Source organism: Helicoverpa armigera, chromosome 4 (assembly GCF_030705265.1).
Source record: "Helicoverpa armigera isolate CAAS_96S chromosome 4, ASM3070526v1, whole genome shotgun sequence".
Taxonomy (NCBI): domain Eukaryota; kingdom Metazoa; phylum Arthropoda; class Insecta; order Lepidoptera; family Noctuidae; genus Helicoverpa; species Helicoverpa armigera.
Window position 1 is genome coordinate 8,970,311 of NC_087123.1, and position 20,015 is coordinate 8,990,325.

A 20,015-nucleotide genomic window follows, 5' to 3' on the forward strand; every position below is an offset into this window, starting at 1 on the left:
ATTGACTTATTTCGTAACACTAAATCCACTTTCACCTTTGTTTTTGATAAATTACTTATTTATCAAGACATGTAGTATCCTTAGCGCGGTCTAAGGATAATGTTATTCATTATCAAGCAGAAGATGTTTTTAATTAAAATTGTGGGAGAAACTGATATATTAGACATGTTTACGAGATATTGTATGCAATTAACTAGCTTGTCAAAAACATTATTATGCATGTAATGCACCTACCTGTTCGTTGTAAACCATAACGATTCCAATTTGTATTGTGCAGTAGCATCATTAAGAATTTTCCACAACAAATTGTAATATAATGACTTCTATTTATGAATTCAAAAATACTGGTCAATGTAATATTTCAGCTTAGAATATGTATATTTGTTTGTAACTTAAAATAACATGTCTAAACACCTTGCAAATATTTTATTTATTTTCCTGTTTGTTTCAGGTGTAACTTTTTCCATATCTCAAAACCGACATGTTTCCGCCGCCAAACAAATACAAACAAACGTGTCTTATTTCGATATCAGTACAGATAACATGTACCTATAACGTACTTACCACCGCACTTACTACAGTGTTGCCAGGACAGCTGTTCAACATTTCCCGGTAACATCAAGCATCACCTCAATCTAAGGCTTAAATTCGCGCCACCACAAAAAATGTCACAACCAAGGATAAAACTCCGATTGTCTTACTTATCTATACTCAATCAGTGTTTACAATATTACAGCGGCGTGCTCCACGTCAAAATAATGTCCCTATTAGAGCACAAAGCGAGATTTTCAAAGAATCACAAGCAAAAAATGACAAAAATATCCACGCCGGGAACAGAGATTACTCCAGAGCAAGGCCATCTGTGGATATTGAGACCGTCTCACACGAGATAGCTTATCGGCCGATCTCGACTCAGATTCTGTGAAGAAAAAGCGAGAGAAAAGGCTCCTATTTATAGATGAAGAGCAATAGACTCACTCACGTCACAATCGCATTAGTCCGCCGCAGCCCGCTGCAACGATGATTTGAATTTCCATTGTTTATGGTGGCAGACATGTGTCAAAGTTCGATTGGAATTTAAATTCGGCTCCTTTGTTATTATTTTTTTTGTCGAGTTGTAAACATGGCACAGTGATGTTCCAATTTGGTTACCAACCTCCACTGATGGGTGGTTGTATCTATGACTCCTCGTGTACGTCGGATGATGTTTTTGACGTCGGTATGCGGTTTGAATAATTACGAATCATGTTCCGAACGATTCCAAACGTACCGACGACTTACCGAACTCAATTCTCAGAATACGCTACGTGTATCCTAACTACATAGTCAAACAAATGCAAGTTGAAAGTCCATTTTCTTTAGCTAAAGCTAGCTGTAGTCGACTTCAAAGGTAGTCGGGCTCTCTGAACATCTGCTAAATTACCAAACTCGAGTCAGGAGCGAGGGCACTACACAAAGCGACTACCATTTTGTTCCGACACTTTTCAAAATTGGAACGTGACGGTTGCAAGCGCTCTCGGCCAGAGACAATGACATGAAAAGGAAAAATGTAAACGGACCTACTTTAAATAGGCGTATTGCGACGACAAATATTTTATATTGTGGTTTTGGTGCATACGATTATAACGTCTAATATTAGCTTGACGTGGTCACTAAGGATGAGAATGGCTTGCACTTTCTGTTTGGTATAGGTCGTTTTGGAATTCATAAGGGTTAATTTAAAAGTGCGTTCTTGAACCCTTTCAGAGGCATTGTATCTTTGTGCTCTTTGTACGGGAGATGGTTTATCTGAGTCGCGGGGTACATAAGTGCTGTTTTTTCATTCCGTAATGCTTTTACATTTCAAAGGGGTTAAATGTTATTCAGACTGGCTGCCCGCTTAGAAAATGTGTGGGTGTCGTGGGGCCTTAGAACCCGCACGGTTATACTGGATTCGGAGTACCTAAGCAGGCATTTGTTTTATTCTCTTCCCAGTTACCTACTCTTCTACATAAACATTTTGAGAGGTTAAATCCTCTTGTATTACGTATAAATATGTAAGTAGTATCAATTTACTTTTAACTTACGTGTCTTTTTGACAAACGCAATACCTAATACACACTAGAATAGAGACCACTGAATATGTTAATTGAAAAATGAAAGATTTTATCTTGAATATATAAAATTTTATTTTCAAAACGATGAACAGTTTCAACGTCGGTGGTCGCATTTCATCGTTTTCTTAGGTAACACATATTAAATTAATTCAATGTAACTATTTTGTTTCTCATTATTAAGATCTAGATATGCCATCAATGCCATTGCATCCTGTTCACATTAGTTACATAAATTATTAGTTTTCTTCTTTCTTAGTACGATATCTTTTAAATATTATTTTCTAAAAGTATAACATATTCTTTAAAAATATCTCTGAATATTAAATTAAAACTTAAATATTTTTAATTATTGGTTTCTTATTTTAGTAGTATCTGAAAACAGGCTTTATTCACACCGTCATAGACACCTTACAAATACATCCATATTAAGCATTACATACATGTAACTTATGTCAATTTGAGGTCGAGTTCTCCTTGAGTTATTGATTATCCACCTCAGGCTGAGCTAACTAGACGTGCCTAAATAATAACGTTCATGTACCTACTACATATGTACATACATACCTACATTGTACGTATACTGTTGTACTACATATTACTATGTACCTCCCTATACAGGTTGTGTCATACCCAATGACATTAAATACTATCACATATATATATACTTTATGATATTCTATGGCGAATTGTAAAAAAAATAACGTAATCCATTCAGTGGTTTAGCCACATGAATCATTTTTCGTTTTTATAATTTACAACATCATTTATGTAAAGCAGAGATAAAGTTAGGAGTATCGAATGTTTTGACCAGTTGACAGTTGTCAATTTTCAAGGGATTTTCAGTTGTTTGTAATGACTGACTTTTATATGGTGTTCTAATTTATGCACATTTTTATTCCATTTACTTTGTTTGAAAAAATCATTTTTTATATTTACGTATTTTTCTTTTATCTTTGTGTTAATCGACATATATTAACCAGTATATTAACGCATTTAATTTAATGTGATTATGAACGACACACCCGATATAGTAGGTATGTATGCTGTATGTAATGCTTGTGAGATCAGACTCTGTCATTATTGAGATTGCTAATGTGGATGGCTCTGTGTATCTGAATTCTGAACTCTGGTAGAAACTATTGTTGCTATTTGGGCTTTGTTGCTTTGCTTGGATATTTGATGTGTTCTGAAATGTATGAGGGATGTTGAAGCCTATTATTTTGAAACATTATATTGATCTAAATGGTTATTTATCTTTTTGAACTTTCCAGTAGGTACGTGACTATCTATACGTTTGAAAAGAAAATGTTACCATTAATCCAAGTTATGAAGAAAACAATATTTTTCAGGTTGTATAAACAAAGAAAGAGGTTGTTTATTTTATAATTATTTATTTAATAAAAAATGAAAAGAAACTTTTCAAAGATGCTAACATATTTCCTACTAATCTTTATTAAACGAATATAGACACCTACTTATAGACCATTACTCAAACCGTAGAGTTATCTTGCATTTGTAGAAGAAATATTTAATTGGGCAATGTAACTATAAATCAACAGTCAATTTAAATTGCGAAAATTCCAGGTCAATTGACTAATTAATTGTTGTTGAAGATAATTGTAGATACAGGACTCCAATAGTGCAATCATTTTCAGGAAGTTCTGTTTTTTTCTATCACCCATTTTCCATCAATTATAATTACTTATGGAGAACTATGTTTTTACCTCATAATATAGTAATATGTTTTGTGAAATGCCAAACACATATTAACATTAACTAGACAGCTATAGACTCCCGTATTCGCTCAGTAATTCACAGACGTCCTCGCACTGATTAACTGATGCGGAGGCATGTGTATGTGTGCAGTCTGTGTCTGTGTGTGCGTGTGTTTAATGCCTATTGATGAAGAGCTTATGTATTAATGTAGATATATGTACCTACCTTTATAGATGTTGTATGTATGTAACTGTGTATGTCGTCGTGTTTGGATGGTTACTCCTTTGATCAAGTTAATGTATGAGTAGTTAATGTTTTAAGGAATGTTAGTTACATAATAGCACGTTGTTGTATCTATCGGCCTGAAAGTTAAAGTTTTTAGGTTATTCTGAAATAATATTTAGGAAAAAATCTGGTCATCATAATTTTCAGCGTCGGCGGTGTTTAAAGGATTATGGGTCGTTCTCTGACTTTCTGAACTGTAGTTCCTGACCCCTAAGGTGTATGTGTTAATCAAGTATTTATTTGGAACTATCATTATCCTAGAGATATAATAGAGATTTTGGCTATTTCGTATGCCTAATAATTGTCAACATTTCGATACTTTTATTAAAGAGCTGGATAAATACCACAGAATTTAACCTACTACATTTATAATACCTACAAATTACTACAAGTAGTCACGATCAACAGGAAATAAGTAGTGTGAGAAACACACGTTATTGTTTAAACAACAATTTATAAGATATTGCTGCGCCGATATCTAGATAACAAGGAGGATGTAGGCAGATAAGTTATAATTCCAAATGAGTATTTGTTAAAGATAGGTACCTACTACTGTTTAATTGTTTAATGGATAACTCACTAAGCGATAATAAATGTATGTTTGTAAGTATTTTAAAGACAAGAAACGTACCTATGTTATCATAATTTAATAGGATATTATTTGGGGCTTAAATACTATTTTGAATTCGAATCGAAAACTTTCAATAACATTTCTTCTTAACAAATAGACATTTCTACAGGAAAGCATTTCAACACATAATAGATAAGTTGATAATTAACTATAAGAATTTGATACGTCATATACTTACGTGTCGACAATACTTACAGGTTTAACCCATTTCCTTTTCAGATTTCAATCACTAAAAACAAGAAGGTGAAGTCAGTTTTAAGATTCGGCTTACACTAAAAAATAGTTGGTTTTATTAAAAGAAAAAATGCTAGCAAATATTCTCCATGACAATGTTTCGAGAGATCTATTAAAAACCCTCCTAAGATAACTTAACCCAAAAATATTTAAAACGCCAAGACATTTCCGGTAATCCTGTACCCGATTAAGAAGCCATTTTACCCGTGAACCCTGGCAGCCGGGTGTTATGTCATTAGCCATTACGCGCAGCACTAGCGATAGTGTTGTGCTCGACAGATTTATAGCAAGGGTATATAGAATAAATCACAGAATATATATAAAAAATAATCCCTACATTTCTTGGTCACATCATCACGCGTAAACGGCTAGACCAATTAAACTGAAATTTAGAGGGAAGGTAGCTCAGACCCGGGAAAATGATTTTTTTCACCATCCGGCTACTGGAAGTAGTTATTTCGGGACACGGATGAAACCGCGGGCCTAAGCTAGTCTGTTATAAAAACTCTCCTAACGTTACCTAAAAATATTTAAAAGGCCAAGACATTCCCGGTAATCCTGTACCCGATTAAGAAGCCATTTTACCCGTGAACCCTGGAAGCCGGGTGTTATGTCATTAGCCATTACGCGCAGCACTAGCGATAGTATTGTGCTCGACAGATTTATAGCACGAGTATCTTCTACCTATATAAAAGAATCTCTATATCCGTTGGTCACGTCATCACGCGTGAACGGCTGGAACGATTCAGCTGAAATTTAGAGGGGAGGTAGCTTTGACCCGGGAGAAGGACATAGGATAGTTTTTGTTACCATCCGGCTATGAGAAGCAGTTATTTCGGGAAATGGATGAAACCGCGAGCATAATTTAGTCTATTATAAAAACTCGCAACACTACCCAAAAATATTTAAAACGCCAAGACATTCCCGGTAATCCTGTACCCGATTAAGAAGCCATTTTACCCGTGAACCCTGGAAGCCGGGTGTTACGTCATTAGCCATTACGCGCAGCACTAGCGATAGTATTGTACAAGACAGATTTATAGCACGAGTATCTTCTACCTATATAAAAGAATCTCTATATCCGTTGGTCACGTCATCACGCGTGAACGGCTGGAACGATTCAGCTGAAATTTAGAGGGGGGCTTTGACCCGGGAGAAGGACATAGGATAGTTTTGTTACCATCCGGCTATGAGAAGCAGTTATTTCGGGAAATGGATGAAACCGCGAGCATAAGTTAGTCTATTATAAAAACTCGCAACACTACCCAAAAATATTTAAAACGCCAAGACATTCCCGGTAATCCTGTACCCGATTAAGAAGCCATTTTACCCGTGAACCCTGGAAGCCGGGTGTTATGTCATTAGCCATTACGCGCAGCACTAGCGATAGTATTGTACAAGACAGATTTATAGCACGAGTATCTTCTACCTATATAAAAGAATCTCTATATCCGTTGGTCACGTCATCACGCGTGAACGGCTGGAACGATTCAGCTGAAATTTAGAGGGGAGGTAGCTTTGACCCGGGAGAAGGACATAGGATAGTTTTTGTTACCATCCGGCTATGAGAAGCAGTTATTTCGGGAAATGGATGAAACCGCGAGCATAAGTTAGTCTATTATAAAAACTCGCAACACTACCCAAAAATATTTAAAACGCCAAGACATTCCCGGTAATCCTGTACCCGATTAAGAAGCCATTTTACCCGTGAACCCTGGAAGCCGGGTGTTATGTCATTAGCCATTACGCGCAGCACTAGCGATAGTGTTGTGCTCGACAGATTTATAGCGCGGGTATATAGAATAAATCACGTAGGGTAGGGACGGTAGTTCTAGACTGAAGGCTGTATGGAGCTTTTGTCTTGGTTTCTTTTTTTTTCTTCTTGGGTGAAGGTGGATGTTTGGGGGTGTCTAGATTTTGGGTACATGTTCAATCATATAGCTAGGTTTGTAGTACCTACCTATGCGAAGAGTCTTAAGCTTAAAGCTTCATATTTACTAAAATCAACAATATTTGGGGTATCATTTAATTCGATGCCGACATAAATATTCTAGTATAAGTTATATAAATATAACAATCTTTCCTAATAACATTTTTTATTTAATAATAATAGTAACATTATTTCCTTTTAGATGCTGCTTTTAATATTTGAAGTTATAAATTAACGCCTTTTTAAAGTAAGAATGAAACAATTCACACAGTTAATGATTTTAGTTTAATTTTAATAGATACTTACTTTAAACTATTTTTTTTCTATAAAAAAAACAGGTAAGTAACTAACGAAAGTAACTCATTTTATTTCAAAAAATACTTACATGTGTTTAAACTGGATTTTTTTTATTAAACATGTGTTTAATAAAAAAATCCAGTTGTTTTCCTATGTAGGTATGTGTGACGCGTCCAGTAATTAAAAAAAAGATACTGATACCTATAAAACCTAATATCCTACTTATCTAATACTGAAATCTTTTTCAAATAGATCCAGAAATTAAAGCATTTAACTAAAGTAATAAACCAATGCTAATGTACATTTATTATAAACTTATTTAATACAGAGTTAAGTAAAACAAAAAATAGTGGTAATTTACAACTACCTACATATTTCATCATACATCCTGAAATCTGTCTGCATGTCTGTCCAAAAACCACTGAACCGACTGAAATGTTTGGTACCCTGAGGAAGACACATTACAGGCTACTTTTTGTCCGGGTGCAAGAAATTGTTATACCTATTTATTCAAACTCATATAAGTATCTATAGAGGTAAGTATCTCACCTTCTATCTGCCTAAAACTTGAATATAATAATCTGCCTACTGCCTAGCCATTACCCGTAACTACTGCCAAAAATATTCAAGTGACCATCTATCAATTGAATGTGCTTTTCAAAACACCACAAATAGGTACTTGTAGGTAGGTATTAATCCAATATTTGATTTAATCAGAATCCCTACTACACGATCATTAATTAACGCGCCCTTTAAATCAAAGAATAACTGAAATCTGTATGAAAGATTAAATTACCTATCCGTTACCTAATGCATATTTTATGTAGGTACCTTCTAATTTTCTTATCTTAGGAAAGGATGGTTACAAAAATCTATGCAAAAGATTCTATTTTCATGTAAAATGTTGCTGAAAATAACATGGGGGCAAGAGCTCTATCATCAGGCTCAATCATAATAAGCCTCAGCTACCCATGGATAACAGCCGTATTACTTACTAGGTATCTACCAGAATAAATATACAACATCTTTTATTATCAACAAACTCACAAATAAAGAGTTAGAATAGAACTGGTTGTAAATAAAGTGACCGCTATTGTTCAATGGGGTGTCGTTTTGATTGTGAAAGTACCACTAATTTCAGGCAATTAATCTTGTTAGAAGCCGTCGGGCCGCCATCATCCGGCATAACAGAAACATTGCGAGCGACCGCGGACCATCCATCACCCGCGGCGCGCGCGCCTCGACTAACGCACACCACCGCACTGCCCGCCCAAAAAGAGAAAAAGAAAATGTTAAAAGAGAACACTCCCATCGCGGCGGAGGCCCCGCCCGTACCCACCGCCTGAAAGTCGCGCGAGCCAATCAGCGGCGCGCGACAGCCGAACGGCAGTCGGCGGCGGCGAGCGCAGCCGAGGGCGGCCGACTGCGCGCGGTCACAACAAAAAGTCTGACGACTGGTTTAGTGTCGGGTTGCGTCCCATCGACGCCGCATCACGTGCCGCACGCCTCACGCCGCACTTGCGCTTGCGCTCTTAACATGGACTGTTTTTGTAATCCTAACACAATATAAACGCGCTCTTCTACCGTCTAGTACATACATTACCTTCTCATCGTAGATAATAGGACAACTTGTGACCTGTGATATAGAGAATTTTCCAATTTCCCTATGAAAATGAACATGCAAACGGAATGGAGCTCATGATTTCAGTGTGTTTATGCATCTGCACAGTATTTACAGTGATACATAGTGATAGTGAACTACATTGTGATAAGCATCTGATAAGGACATTTGAGGTATTTAATCTTTGTTATTATTTTATTTGCGTTGCAAACATGTGATGGCAAATTTTCCTCTACATATATGCAAAAAAGATAAGCTTTATTTTGTGATTATATTGATTAATTACTATTATGTTTTTATCTTCCAACAATTCATGCAAATGATAGTCTAATTTGAAGTTGCCATCTTTAAGAAAACATCGCCTTGATTGAGTGTTTGTGATGCAAAACAATGCAAGAATGTTTGCAAAAACAAATATCTGAATATGTTAGACAATATCTAGTTTCCATTTAGCATAGATCAAAGATAATTTTGATGTACAGATAAACTTATAAATATATTTTGAAAAGGCTGAGTTTTGCATCACAAATGTCAACATATTCTGTTACCGACGGACAACGGCGCGAAAATTAAAGAAAATTTTATTCAGCTACCAACCGTTGGTCAAGAAATAATAATAAAATGATACGCATTATTTAACATGAAAAACGTATATCTTATAATATTAGTTAATAGCCATTAGATTTATCATACGTATTTTTGTATGAATATTAATCTTATCAGTTCTATTTAAAAAACAATTATAATCAGTTACAATGATTAGAATTGGATTTATTACATAGAATTATAATAATGTGTGTCTATAATAAATATGAGCAAACATTATGAAGAACTGACTTTTTCTACCAAAATTGGTTTTCTTCTAGTAAAAGACATAAACGGGTTCAAATATTTTTTGCTCTTAGAAAATCTGTCAAATTGATTTACATTATTTTTTTCTTTTAAAATTTAATTTACTATTAAAATACACATCTTAATTAAAAAATAAACACTTGTTTTTTATATAAACTAAAATTTTGCTGAAAAGAATACTACTAAAGAGTTTATTATCTGATTTTTTAACGGCCTGTACCAAGATAACACTAATGTTATTTATTCAGTTACTTACAAATAGAGCCTTTAGCTGTAACTATCATACTTCCTATATTTTTCTATGTATACGCCATATATGTAGGTATTATCTACTCATGAATTTTAATGAGTGATTTTCATTTTCAACTATTGGTTTATATTGGGCAACAATCTATTTAAAAACTCTTTTGAAATACGATCCGTACATTAATGTTCTATACTAGGAACGTCTATGTGATTATTACCTGTGTTATACACAAGCTACACACACATAAAAAGGAAAAGAATTTCAATGTGTGAGTGCATTATAATTTGAATTTATTTATGTCTGAATAGAAGCTATGTACCCTTTGTTTAAAGTTTCTCAACAGCCAATCAATGTCAATGGCACTACGTCGTTTTCATACGCTGTTCGGCTGTTTTCGGCCAATCAAGCCGCCATGACAGTTCGCGTTCGAAATTTGAATGCGCCCCGAGATGCGCAAACGCAAATCGATTAGCTGCCGATAAGCCTTCGGATTTGTGCATGTGTGTGTGTGTGAAGTAAACGTATCCGTTCGTGGTTCTACGTAGTGTAATATCCTGTATGTTGGTGCTATAATTTATGAAATATTTTTAATCTAATAATTTACTAACGTAATTGTGGAACTTATCTCAAAGATTGTTTATTTGGAATACCATATTTCGAAACCGTAAGCAAACAGATGAGTGATTTCTAGGTAAAGAATGAGGCTAAATAATATTGTGTAAGTTATTTTTGGAGGGAAAATTACCCACTGAATTAAAGCCTAGATTGCATAATATACTAGACATACAGGTGAGCCTGTAGATCATTATCTCTGAATAAATCCAACTGAATAGATTTTATTGATATTCTCAGATTGTTTTACACGTTAACAAGGTTTTTTTGATTTTGAATTGTAAATAGATGTTGATATATGTTTACATTTAAATATACATGACATAAATGTGGTAAAGATTCCAGATGTCTTGTGGGTAAAGAAAAATGTTACAAGTAGGTAGTATTAGTATGCCGAATGTTCACTATTTCAACTGGTTGAAACATTTTTTGCAATGCTGTATTAAATGAGATTCATAATGCACAGTATTTCTATAATGAAATATCATTCGTAACTCTTTTATTTTATTTTTAAAATGAGAAGGAATTTGTGAGTTTTTTCGTTCTAAGTTCATCCTGTATTAAAAATGTAAAGCTTCTTCTATCAAAAAGATAGAATAGAATATTAGATAGATGGTTAGGTAGCACAAAGTGGAGGAAAACTTGCTCAATTTTATTATAAGTATACCTATACTTTCATTTGGGAGTGAAATCGACAGAGTTGGAAATAAACATTTATAAAACATAACGGTTTTATGGCAAGATTATTATGATTTTTATTAGTTAACATCATCAAACATCATAATTTAGTTTGTGTTGAAATTTTACATAATTTATTTACATACATATGTACATCAACTATAAAAAAAGTAAATATTTATCGATGTCAACGAGGTGTAAATATGCAAACATAGCATTCAACGATCGATTATATTAGTCGATACAGCTATTAGTTAATCATTCAATTAACACAATCGTCTACAAATTGTTTGGTTAATAAATCGAAACGGTTGAATGAACACCTATCAATATCGGATTATAAGTTTTCATTGAATTTGGGTGGAATCGATAAATTATTCGTTGTTATTTTAAAAGGCATCGATCAATCTGTGATCACCGCAGGTAATCGACTATAATGTTGTCTCGCTTCGTTTTACCCACAAATTGTAGGTCGATAAGTTGTGGTTTTAGCCACAAATTAAAGGTATATTGACTGTTGTATTGCCTACAAATTATAGGTACGCCACCTGCAATTTGAGGGCAAAACGACAATTTACTTTGCATAGAACCAGTAGCCTTTATGTGAGCTTAACGTTATTCCTTTTTGTTTGTATTCAGTTTAGGAGATACAACTTCTCTTATACCTATATATATATAGTACTTACTACATATATTTATATTTGCCATGTCTTAAGTTTATCTTAAGGGTTTGATATTGCCAATTTCAGTCTGGGTCCGTTCAAATTTGCGATTAAGACTGCTTAGTTTTGTCATGGCGCCGTTAATGTTAAAGGCTGTAATATTTTTAAGTTTTGCCTACCTATATACTGCTCTACAATAAATTAAATTCAAAAATAGGTTCATTGCAGAGGAAAGATTTTTGTGTGCAGGTCTGAATAAAATCTGACTAAGGCAGAAATGATAAAATCTCTCACAATGAATTAAGTATCACATTTGAAAATGTGTTAAAAAGTTACAAATTTTAACCCACTTAAATATCTAACCGAGCCCTAAAGCAACCAAACCCACGTGGGAAGACCAAAATCTACCAACATAATAACAATAATAAAATAACTATTACCAAAAAGGTTAACACCAAATATTTTTATTTATAGTAAAAACTTGATCGATTTAGTATCGAAGCGAGCCGATAGAGGGATAAGATAATACTGGTTCTTTTTTTTAATAAGATTTAGGCCTCGTTCGGCCGGGAGGTCCATGGAGAATCAATTATATTAATTGGGCCCCAGCCTAATCTTAATAAGAGCGATAGAAGAGTGTAAACGTGTGTAAGCTAAGACGATGACTATTATATTAATTTGTTTATCTTTAAACTGATTGGGATCGGTGTTTGATTTTATAATTTGGCGATTTTTTGCGGTGTGTGATGATTTTTTTTGTTTATTTCTGTACTGTATTTACCTACTTTCATTCCAGATTATATCTATACGTTTGAATAATGTCATCTTATTTTTGTACTACCTTACAACTTTGACTTAAAATCAGTAATACAGGCCTCTAGATCAAGAACAAAATTACCTATGTTATTATTATTTTTTTTAATACGGGACCACTCGTCATTGTATGGCCATTTCAAATAGATGGTGTCAATTGGAAATCACTGTGCTATGTATCGAATGCATTCAAAGTTTAGCTGCAACACTGTTTGATGCAAATTGGGGAACTCATTGAAAAACGGTAAAGTGCCAGTTGCAGCTTTGCTCGGGGATCCGCGCTTAGTGTTTTGGACATTTTCAATGCAATATACCTACATTGCTACCTATGCTATTTTTTAGTCATTTTATTTGTTAATTTTTTAAGGTAATTTATACTTTATATAGAATATTTTTGAAAAGAGCTAAGAGGAGTTAGAGGGTTTTAGGGGTACCGATACATTGATTTTGGTTTTAAAATGTTAAATTTTTTCCATGATATCGAGCTTCTGGCAAAAATCGTAAATACAATATGAACCGCATTATAGCCAAAAAATAACACAAACTATCCAAATAACATGAAAAGTAATTTCAACAAAACTGCACTGGACCCTAATAATATTCATGAAGTTATAATTTAAACCGTTGGACGGGTGTAAAATCACAATGTTTATCATTGGTACCGAGTTATAGGCAATCAGCGATGATTTATAACTCGAATGTGCTACCGCTCGCGATCGACTCGATCCCAGCCGCGATAGGCCTACGTACGGTATAGATAAGTAACTGCGCTCGCGCATCGATCACTTGCGTTTGCCGGATCAATTGTAAGACCAGTTTATGCAGCGCCCGAGCAAATAAAACCACAACGTAATCCCCATTCGACTTATTTAATTAATATCCATACTATTTATGGATTCAACTACATCATTATCATACTTTAACTATAGGTCACATAAATACGAAATTGCAGGTTCCATCATAAAAGGACGCTTAAATAAAATATCACTTTTTAGAAGCCCAAATATATAATTTATTTGTTACATGTTATTGATAATCGTCATTTAAAATGTATAACAGGCAATTTCACAGCGTGAGCTCTTCTGACAATTTAGAGTTATTTGTGAAAATATGGCCATCTACCAAATTATGATAATCAAATATTATGATAACTTTATGAATTCAACAAGATTGGGTGTGAATTTATACATTTGAATTTATGATTTCCTCTGACCTGGCCGAGGATTGGGCCATGGTTTTTGAAATTTATTGATTTGCTTAGTTTTAGGAACGTTTATTATAGTTTGAAGGCTAGAGACTATGTTAAGTTTTCAGAAAATAATTATTTACCCATAAACCAACATGACTTGAACAGCCAGTTTCAATTTCCAATTTATCAAAACCACAATTGGCGTGCATTAAATCAATTGGTATATAATTGATAAAGTTTAAAATCGTTGAATTAGTGAAAAATAGTGATTACAGAGCAATGGTGCCGCCCGATAAGTTGGCTTATCGTCTGATATTACGAGGAAATCACACAAAATCGACGTAATTTGCGATAAAAACGTGAGATTTCTTTTTTTTATCGGCAAATCCATTTTTCAGTCGATCGTCAGATAGCAGTGTCGTCGGTTGTGATAGATCGTAACTTGTACTATATCTTTTTGTTACACTAACATTTGGAAATTATCAAAGCTCCTGAAGATTTTCATCTTATCAGCGGTGAGAGACTACATTCATTTGAAATGTTTTTTTTCTTTATTATTGTTTGAATTTTTGAAAACTCCTTTAACATTTTGTGCGACGTTAACATTGAATTTTGGGATGTTAACATGGTTTGTCACAGTGTCATAAAACTGAAGATTTTTTAAACTTAAAAACCTTGTTCTTCTTGTATCGTTGTGTATGCTCTAATATAAAATGTGTGTTTATATCCATTTGAGGCATAAAAGTTAGCTAATTTGAATAGGTACTTTGAAAAAGAGAAATCTATTTTTTATTACTTTAACAACAATCTACAAATTCATTGGTTTATACTTAACCACATAAAACGTTTAGAATTTTTAAGCTTTAAATATACAAAAAAATACTCGCTTTCACAAATTGTTTCTATCAAGAGTTTTTTTCATAATATCTATTGGACCCGCAACTTTATTAAACTGGGAATATAGTCTAGTCTATTTTCCAATTCGTATAAAAATGTTAGGCTTTTACTGTTTTAAAACTGTTTTTATTTTCATTATAATTGACGTTTATAAATAAATCACCTTGATTTCTATATTTTGTGACGTTCACTAGTTTAAACACTCACTTTTAAAAATAGTTTATTAGCAGTAGGTTGGCTATCATTTGTTTCCTTAAACTAATAGATCAGGTGTAGTTTCCATTAAATTAATGATCCATTTGCTAACATATTTAAAGATGCAAAGGAAAAGAGTAATTTTTGTTTCACATAAAACAGTTCAAATTATCATATCTTCTACAGAATAGACAGTAATTTATGTGAAAAAAGATCCAATGCCGTTTTCTTCATTTGTTTCGCATGAAAAATGTTTAGAATGCAAAATATTTTTGGTATTCAAGCAGAATACACTTTTTTACTACTAAGCTTTGTATTTGTGATGCTTTTCATATATGGGTATGAAAAATGTTCTATGCCAGCTATGTTAAGACATTGTAAATAGAAAATGCACGTAGCAATACAATGTTTTTGCATCTGATAGCAAAAGAGTGGTTCCATTATTTATCTTTTTTTTCTGTATTTTATGACATCTGTCCTTATCTGTCAAATGGTTTTTCTTATTGCTGGTACATTTGGTACATTGTGTCTGGTGATATGAATTTTTGTAAATTTATTTTAGCTTTTGTCTGCTTTTTCTTTTATTTGTAGCTTATTTTATAATGCATTAAAGATATTTAGAACTATTATCATTTAGAATGTTGAGATATAAGCTCAATATATCCCTAACTAAAGCGTATACTTACTTTAGTTAGATTTTATACACTTATAGGTATGGGTACACGTATAACCTTAATAGATATGGAATTGATTTAGTAGGTACTATTAGTATTGCATTAATTTTGTGTAAAGTTTAGTTTCTTATTATTTATATTTTATGACGTAGGTGTAGTTACAAGTAAGCTTTTAAAAAAATCCCAAGGGGCATTAAATTAGGTAAACTTGTAAAAATAATTTTATCAATTAATAACTGCGATAAGCGAAGCCTAGTGTTGGAAATTGCTTTTAAAGAAATAATTCTACATTGTCGATGATAATATAAATCGATGTTATCACGATTAGCATATTCGACATATATTATCTTATCACAACGATAATGAATAGCTTTAAAATTATTTTGTAAAGTCCTGATAGTTTGTGCATCCTTGAGTAATTAGAGAAAAGAACATTTTATACTTTTAATAACTTAGATATAACTCATTCAGATTATGTGGAGGTATTATTTTAGTTGTTATATTAAAAACTAATTTACATACTTACTCAGCGTATACGGCATTTTGAATATCTTAAAAACATTTTATTATGTCATCTAGTTAGACTATAAGCTGGCCCTAACTTAGGAAAAGACTAGGCAGCAAAACATATCTTGCAGCTATTTACCTATTTGAGCTTTGTAACTTGCAGGTAGATAAATTGACCTACAAGTTCTCTATATTTTTCTATCATTAAAAATATAAACAGTATAAAAATAGAACATATATTTATGTTAATGTGTTTTAAATATAGAACAATTAATAACGTCTATCAATAATAGCATGTTTATAAATGACTCATGTACTTAGAACTAATGTATGTACTTTACATATTTATTTATGAATAAATAAACTAGCAGCTACTAAAGTCAGTTTTACTACAAAACTGTTAGGTTTTTTTTTAATATTCTGTCTACATAGTTTTGTATCCGGATCTTAGGAACATTAAACACAAATAGGTACATTTCTGAGACTGTCTACAACAAATACAGTACATAGTTTTTTGGCAGCCAAATTGCCACTGGAATCTATTTTTATACATCTAAGCACTCGAATAATTATAGCAGAGGTTAATGCTCAGTAATAATTTATATAGAAAAATTTCATAGAGCTTTCATGCTTCTACAGAAATTCTGAGCTTTTTATAACGTAGCTGAAAATACTTATAAAATATTATACGTTTTTTTTATTGTCTGTCATTGATTTTGTCTGTTGTCTTTGCGTTCCCAATTATATAATATTCAAAAATGGACTGTGCATTTGCTTCTTTTTGAATTATTTATAGACTTATCAATCTACTTGAAGATCGGATTCTATTTTAAATTATTAATTCAGTTGTTTACATAAGTAGCCGTTTTATGATTAAGTTCCTCAATTGTAATATGATAGCTTTTATTATTGAGCATGTCTACAAATGCTCTATTCATAGATTTGTGTATTAAATTACTCTATGGGTGTGGTTTATCAAGTATCATATTTGCACACTCTAGAATTAAATGCCAAAAATTGCGACACTTTATGAGCCAGTGAAATGTCAGACGCGACATGAAAGGATAGATCTGCTTATGAAGCCACATGGTGACCTAATAAGTACCTAACTTTCTATAAACTTTATGGTGAGACAAATACTTGGGCACGGAACTGTGGGTTAAAACGTTTTGTAATGAAAGATTAGAAACCGTTTTTTTCAGGTGTATTAAACAAACCAGATAAAGTATATCTTTGGCAGGTTTTTAGTAGCAATAAAAATCACGGCTCGGTTGGCTAACAACGCTTAATACGCGGTTATCGCTTATCGCGGCGGTTCGAGTGTTGTTCGCACCTTATCACTTAATCAAATTGGGAGCGTATCGATATCGCAGACGTATTTGATAGCTCACCACTACTATCTTAATTGATTGTCTATTTTTTGACAAAACACCGGCTTGGATTTATCGTACGTATTGCTTTGATGTCGGACAAAATGACCTTATGATAGGAGTATTCGTGCGTTGTAATATGTATTTGGGTTTTACCTGAAATAATTGGAATTTAATGAATTAATTGTAAATGGGTAATTGTTTTTCTTTGTACGTTACTTATCAGTGACGTGGTAATTGCAGTATGTGTAATCATTATTTTTATCTTCCACAGATACGTGCAATATGAGCTGGCCGTCAACCGACTCATCAAGTTGAGGCCTACAAACGATGCCCACGCTGAGCCCGACTGTATTTTAGTTTGGGTTCATCATACACCAGCTGACTTTAGGAAATGTTGATAGGGGAGTGGACTTATAGTGCGTGTGTATAAAAGCGATGCATGGTGTGTGAGGTCGGAGCGGCCATGGACATGAGTGGAGAGGGCGCGGGGTCGGGGGCGAGCGCGCTGCAGCAGCGGTGGTACGAGGGCCGCGTCAACGGCAGCCCGGCCGCCGGCGACGTCAACGCCGACGCCAATGGCGACGGCTTCTTCCATTCCCCGCTGGAAGGCGGCCACCACAGCCGCGCGCGCTACTACCATCAACAGATGCACGCCCCCTACTCCGCCGCTGTCGGCTCGCATGGTGAGTTTGTCTATTGATCTGTTACACTTGTCAACACTACATACAATACACGTGTTCATAATGTCGTAGAGCCAGACACATCACATGATGCGTGTTAGAGTAGTTGGATTGCTACTGTCGGTCGCAACTTCTCAGTACCCTTTTAATTGATAACACCGCCCAATCTCTAAATCACTCACATTACATACAATTTACGAACATTGGCTCTCAGAACTGGACGTCGTAACAATTAAGCACGTTAAGCGAACCTCTAATTCCGCGACCGAAACTGTCAGAATTAAGCAAATTGCTCCCACGGACGGTAGGCAGCTCGTCCATCCGACGTTATCGCACATCAGACGATATCTCTCCAAAACTCCACAATTAATTCAACGGACCCGACCAGTCAAAATCGCCATTCTGTAAGGTGACAGCTTAGGTAAATACGATCTAAAATGGGTCCCGCTCGTAAAGAAAAAAAAAACTGAATCCATACTTTTTGTTTTTCTTTTGAGGTTTAAATTTTATGGAGGCTATAAAGATTTTCGTGGGGACAGGTGGCTGTTCGTTATGTTGTAACTTCTCGAGTGCATTCAAAAGTTCGTCTATATCGTGGTGTTAGGGACTAGATTGGCATGTGAACAGTATGGGACGATTAGAATTTATTTAGCGGTCCGTCGGTAGTGACGCGACACTTAAGAAACTGTGTCACTTCTCGGAATCGGAACTGGGAATTGATTTCGTCGCGTTCACAGCAGTTATGTGTGTTAGTTTATGTGTAGGGGCGCTGGACGCGTTCGAGCGACCGCCCGCCATCCTCCCGGCCTGGGTCCTGTTTGTAAACCCACTCTGTTATCGTGTTAGTGTCGAGCTCCGATGCGGCTTCTTGTCGCTCTGATTATATCTGAATCTGGTAAATTCGTCCGTCGACACACGGCGGCCTTTCGATTAGGTTACTTACATATAAAATTATGTGAAACATTGATACCCGCCGACAGATAAGTAAATTAAAAAATATTTACCGAATGTCGCTGCTCACTTTTGTTATCTCTCATATTAAAATATCACGGGTTACTCGAATGTTTACATATTTTACTTGCACATAAATAGGCGGTTTGAAACGCTTCTCTTTGTAGCATCGGTGCTTCATCGCGGGTCTTGTTCCATGGAGATATAAAAAGTGTATTTAACCGTTTTGAGACGGACATAAACTTACTACGATGACAACTCGGATCGTTTTCACTTTGGTCACTAACTTTATTGCCGACTTTATGCTGCGTCTCCGCGTCACCAGCATATCTCGCAATATTATAGTTATTTTATTTACGAATTAAACTGCACGAATGTGTCTCGCGTCTACATAAATGTGCTTATGACTATTAAGTGTCTATGAACAAGAAGTTATCTGGAGTCAACGAAAACAATTTATGTTAATTTGGGAGGAATTCGTTGGGACGTGGTGGTGAGCTAATGAAACGTTTTTTTAATGACAGCTCGGTTGCCATGGTGACGGGTGTGCCTGTAACGCGATACGGCGCGCGTTTGACGCGCACACCCAATTTATGGTTTAGTGAAGCGATTGATGACATAGTGGAAATTATTTATTCCACTGAGAGAGTTTCACTTTTATTGTTGTTTTATTCGGTTTAACTTCTGAAATGTTACACCTATTGCGCGATACCTACTTAATGGAGGTCGGTTTATATTTCATTTGATTTGTGGACTGACGATAAAGGAAAATAAAAATGTTCGGTTCTCAGGGTTTTTACTTTGAATGGTTCCCGACGCATTTAAGCATTCTTTATTCGCGAGCTGACCTACGTTTACATTTTCTTGACGGTATT

General features: G+C 34.4%; 1 protein-coding gene across 5 annotated transcripts in view; it reads left to right on the forward strand.

The window, feature by feature from the left end:
* The first annotated feature begins 8,633 nt into the window (after window positions 1-8,633).
* LOC110374834 (GATA-binding factor C) overlaps window positions 8,634-20,015 on the forward strand; it is an 87,015-nt gene continuing 75,633 nt past the window's right edge. For 4 of the 5 annotated variants that reach the window (XM_021332723.3, XM_049846923.2, XM_049846924.2 and 1 more), the window contains exons 1-2: window positions 14,235-14,378; window positions 17,781-18,192. In XM_021332723.3, the coding sequence (XP_021188398.2) occupies window positions 17,949-18,192 (244 nt within the window). In that variant the 5' untranslated portion in view covers window positions 14,235-14,378; window positions 17,781-17,948. Of the gene's footprint in view, window positions 8,984-14,234; window positions 14,379-17,780; window positions 18,193-20,015 lie in introns of those variants that run through there. The other variant, XM_021332722.3, reaches the window with a different exon arrangement.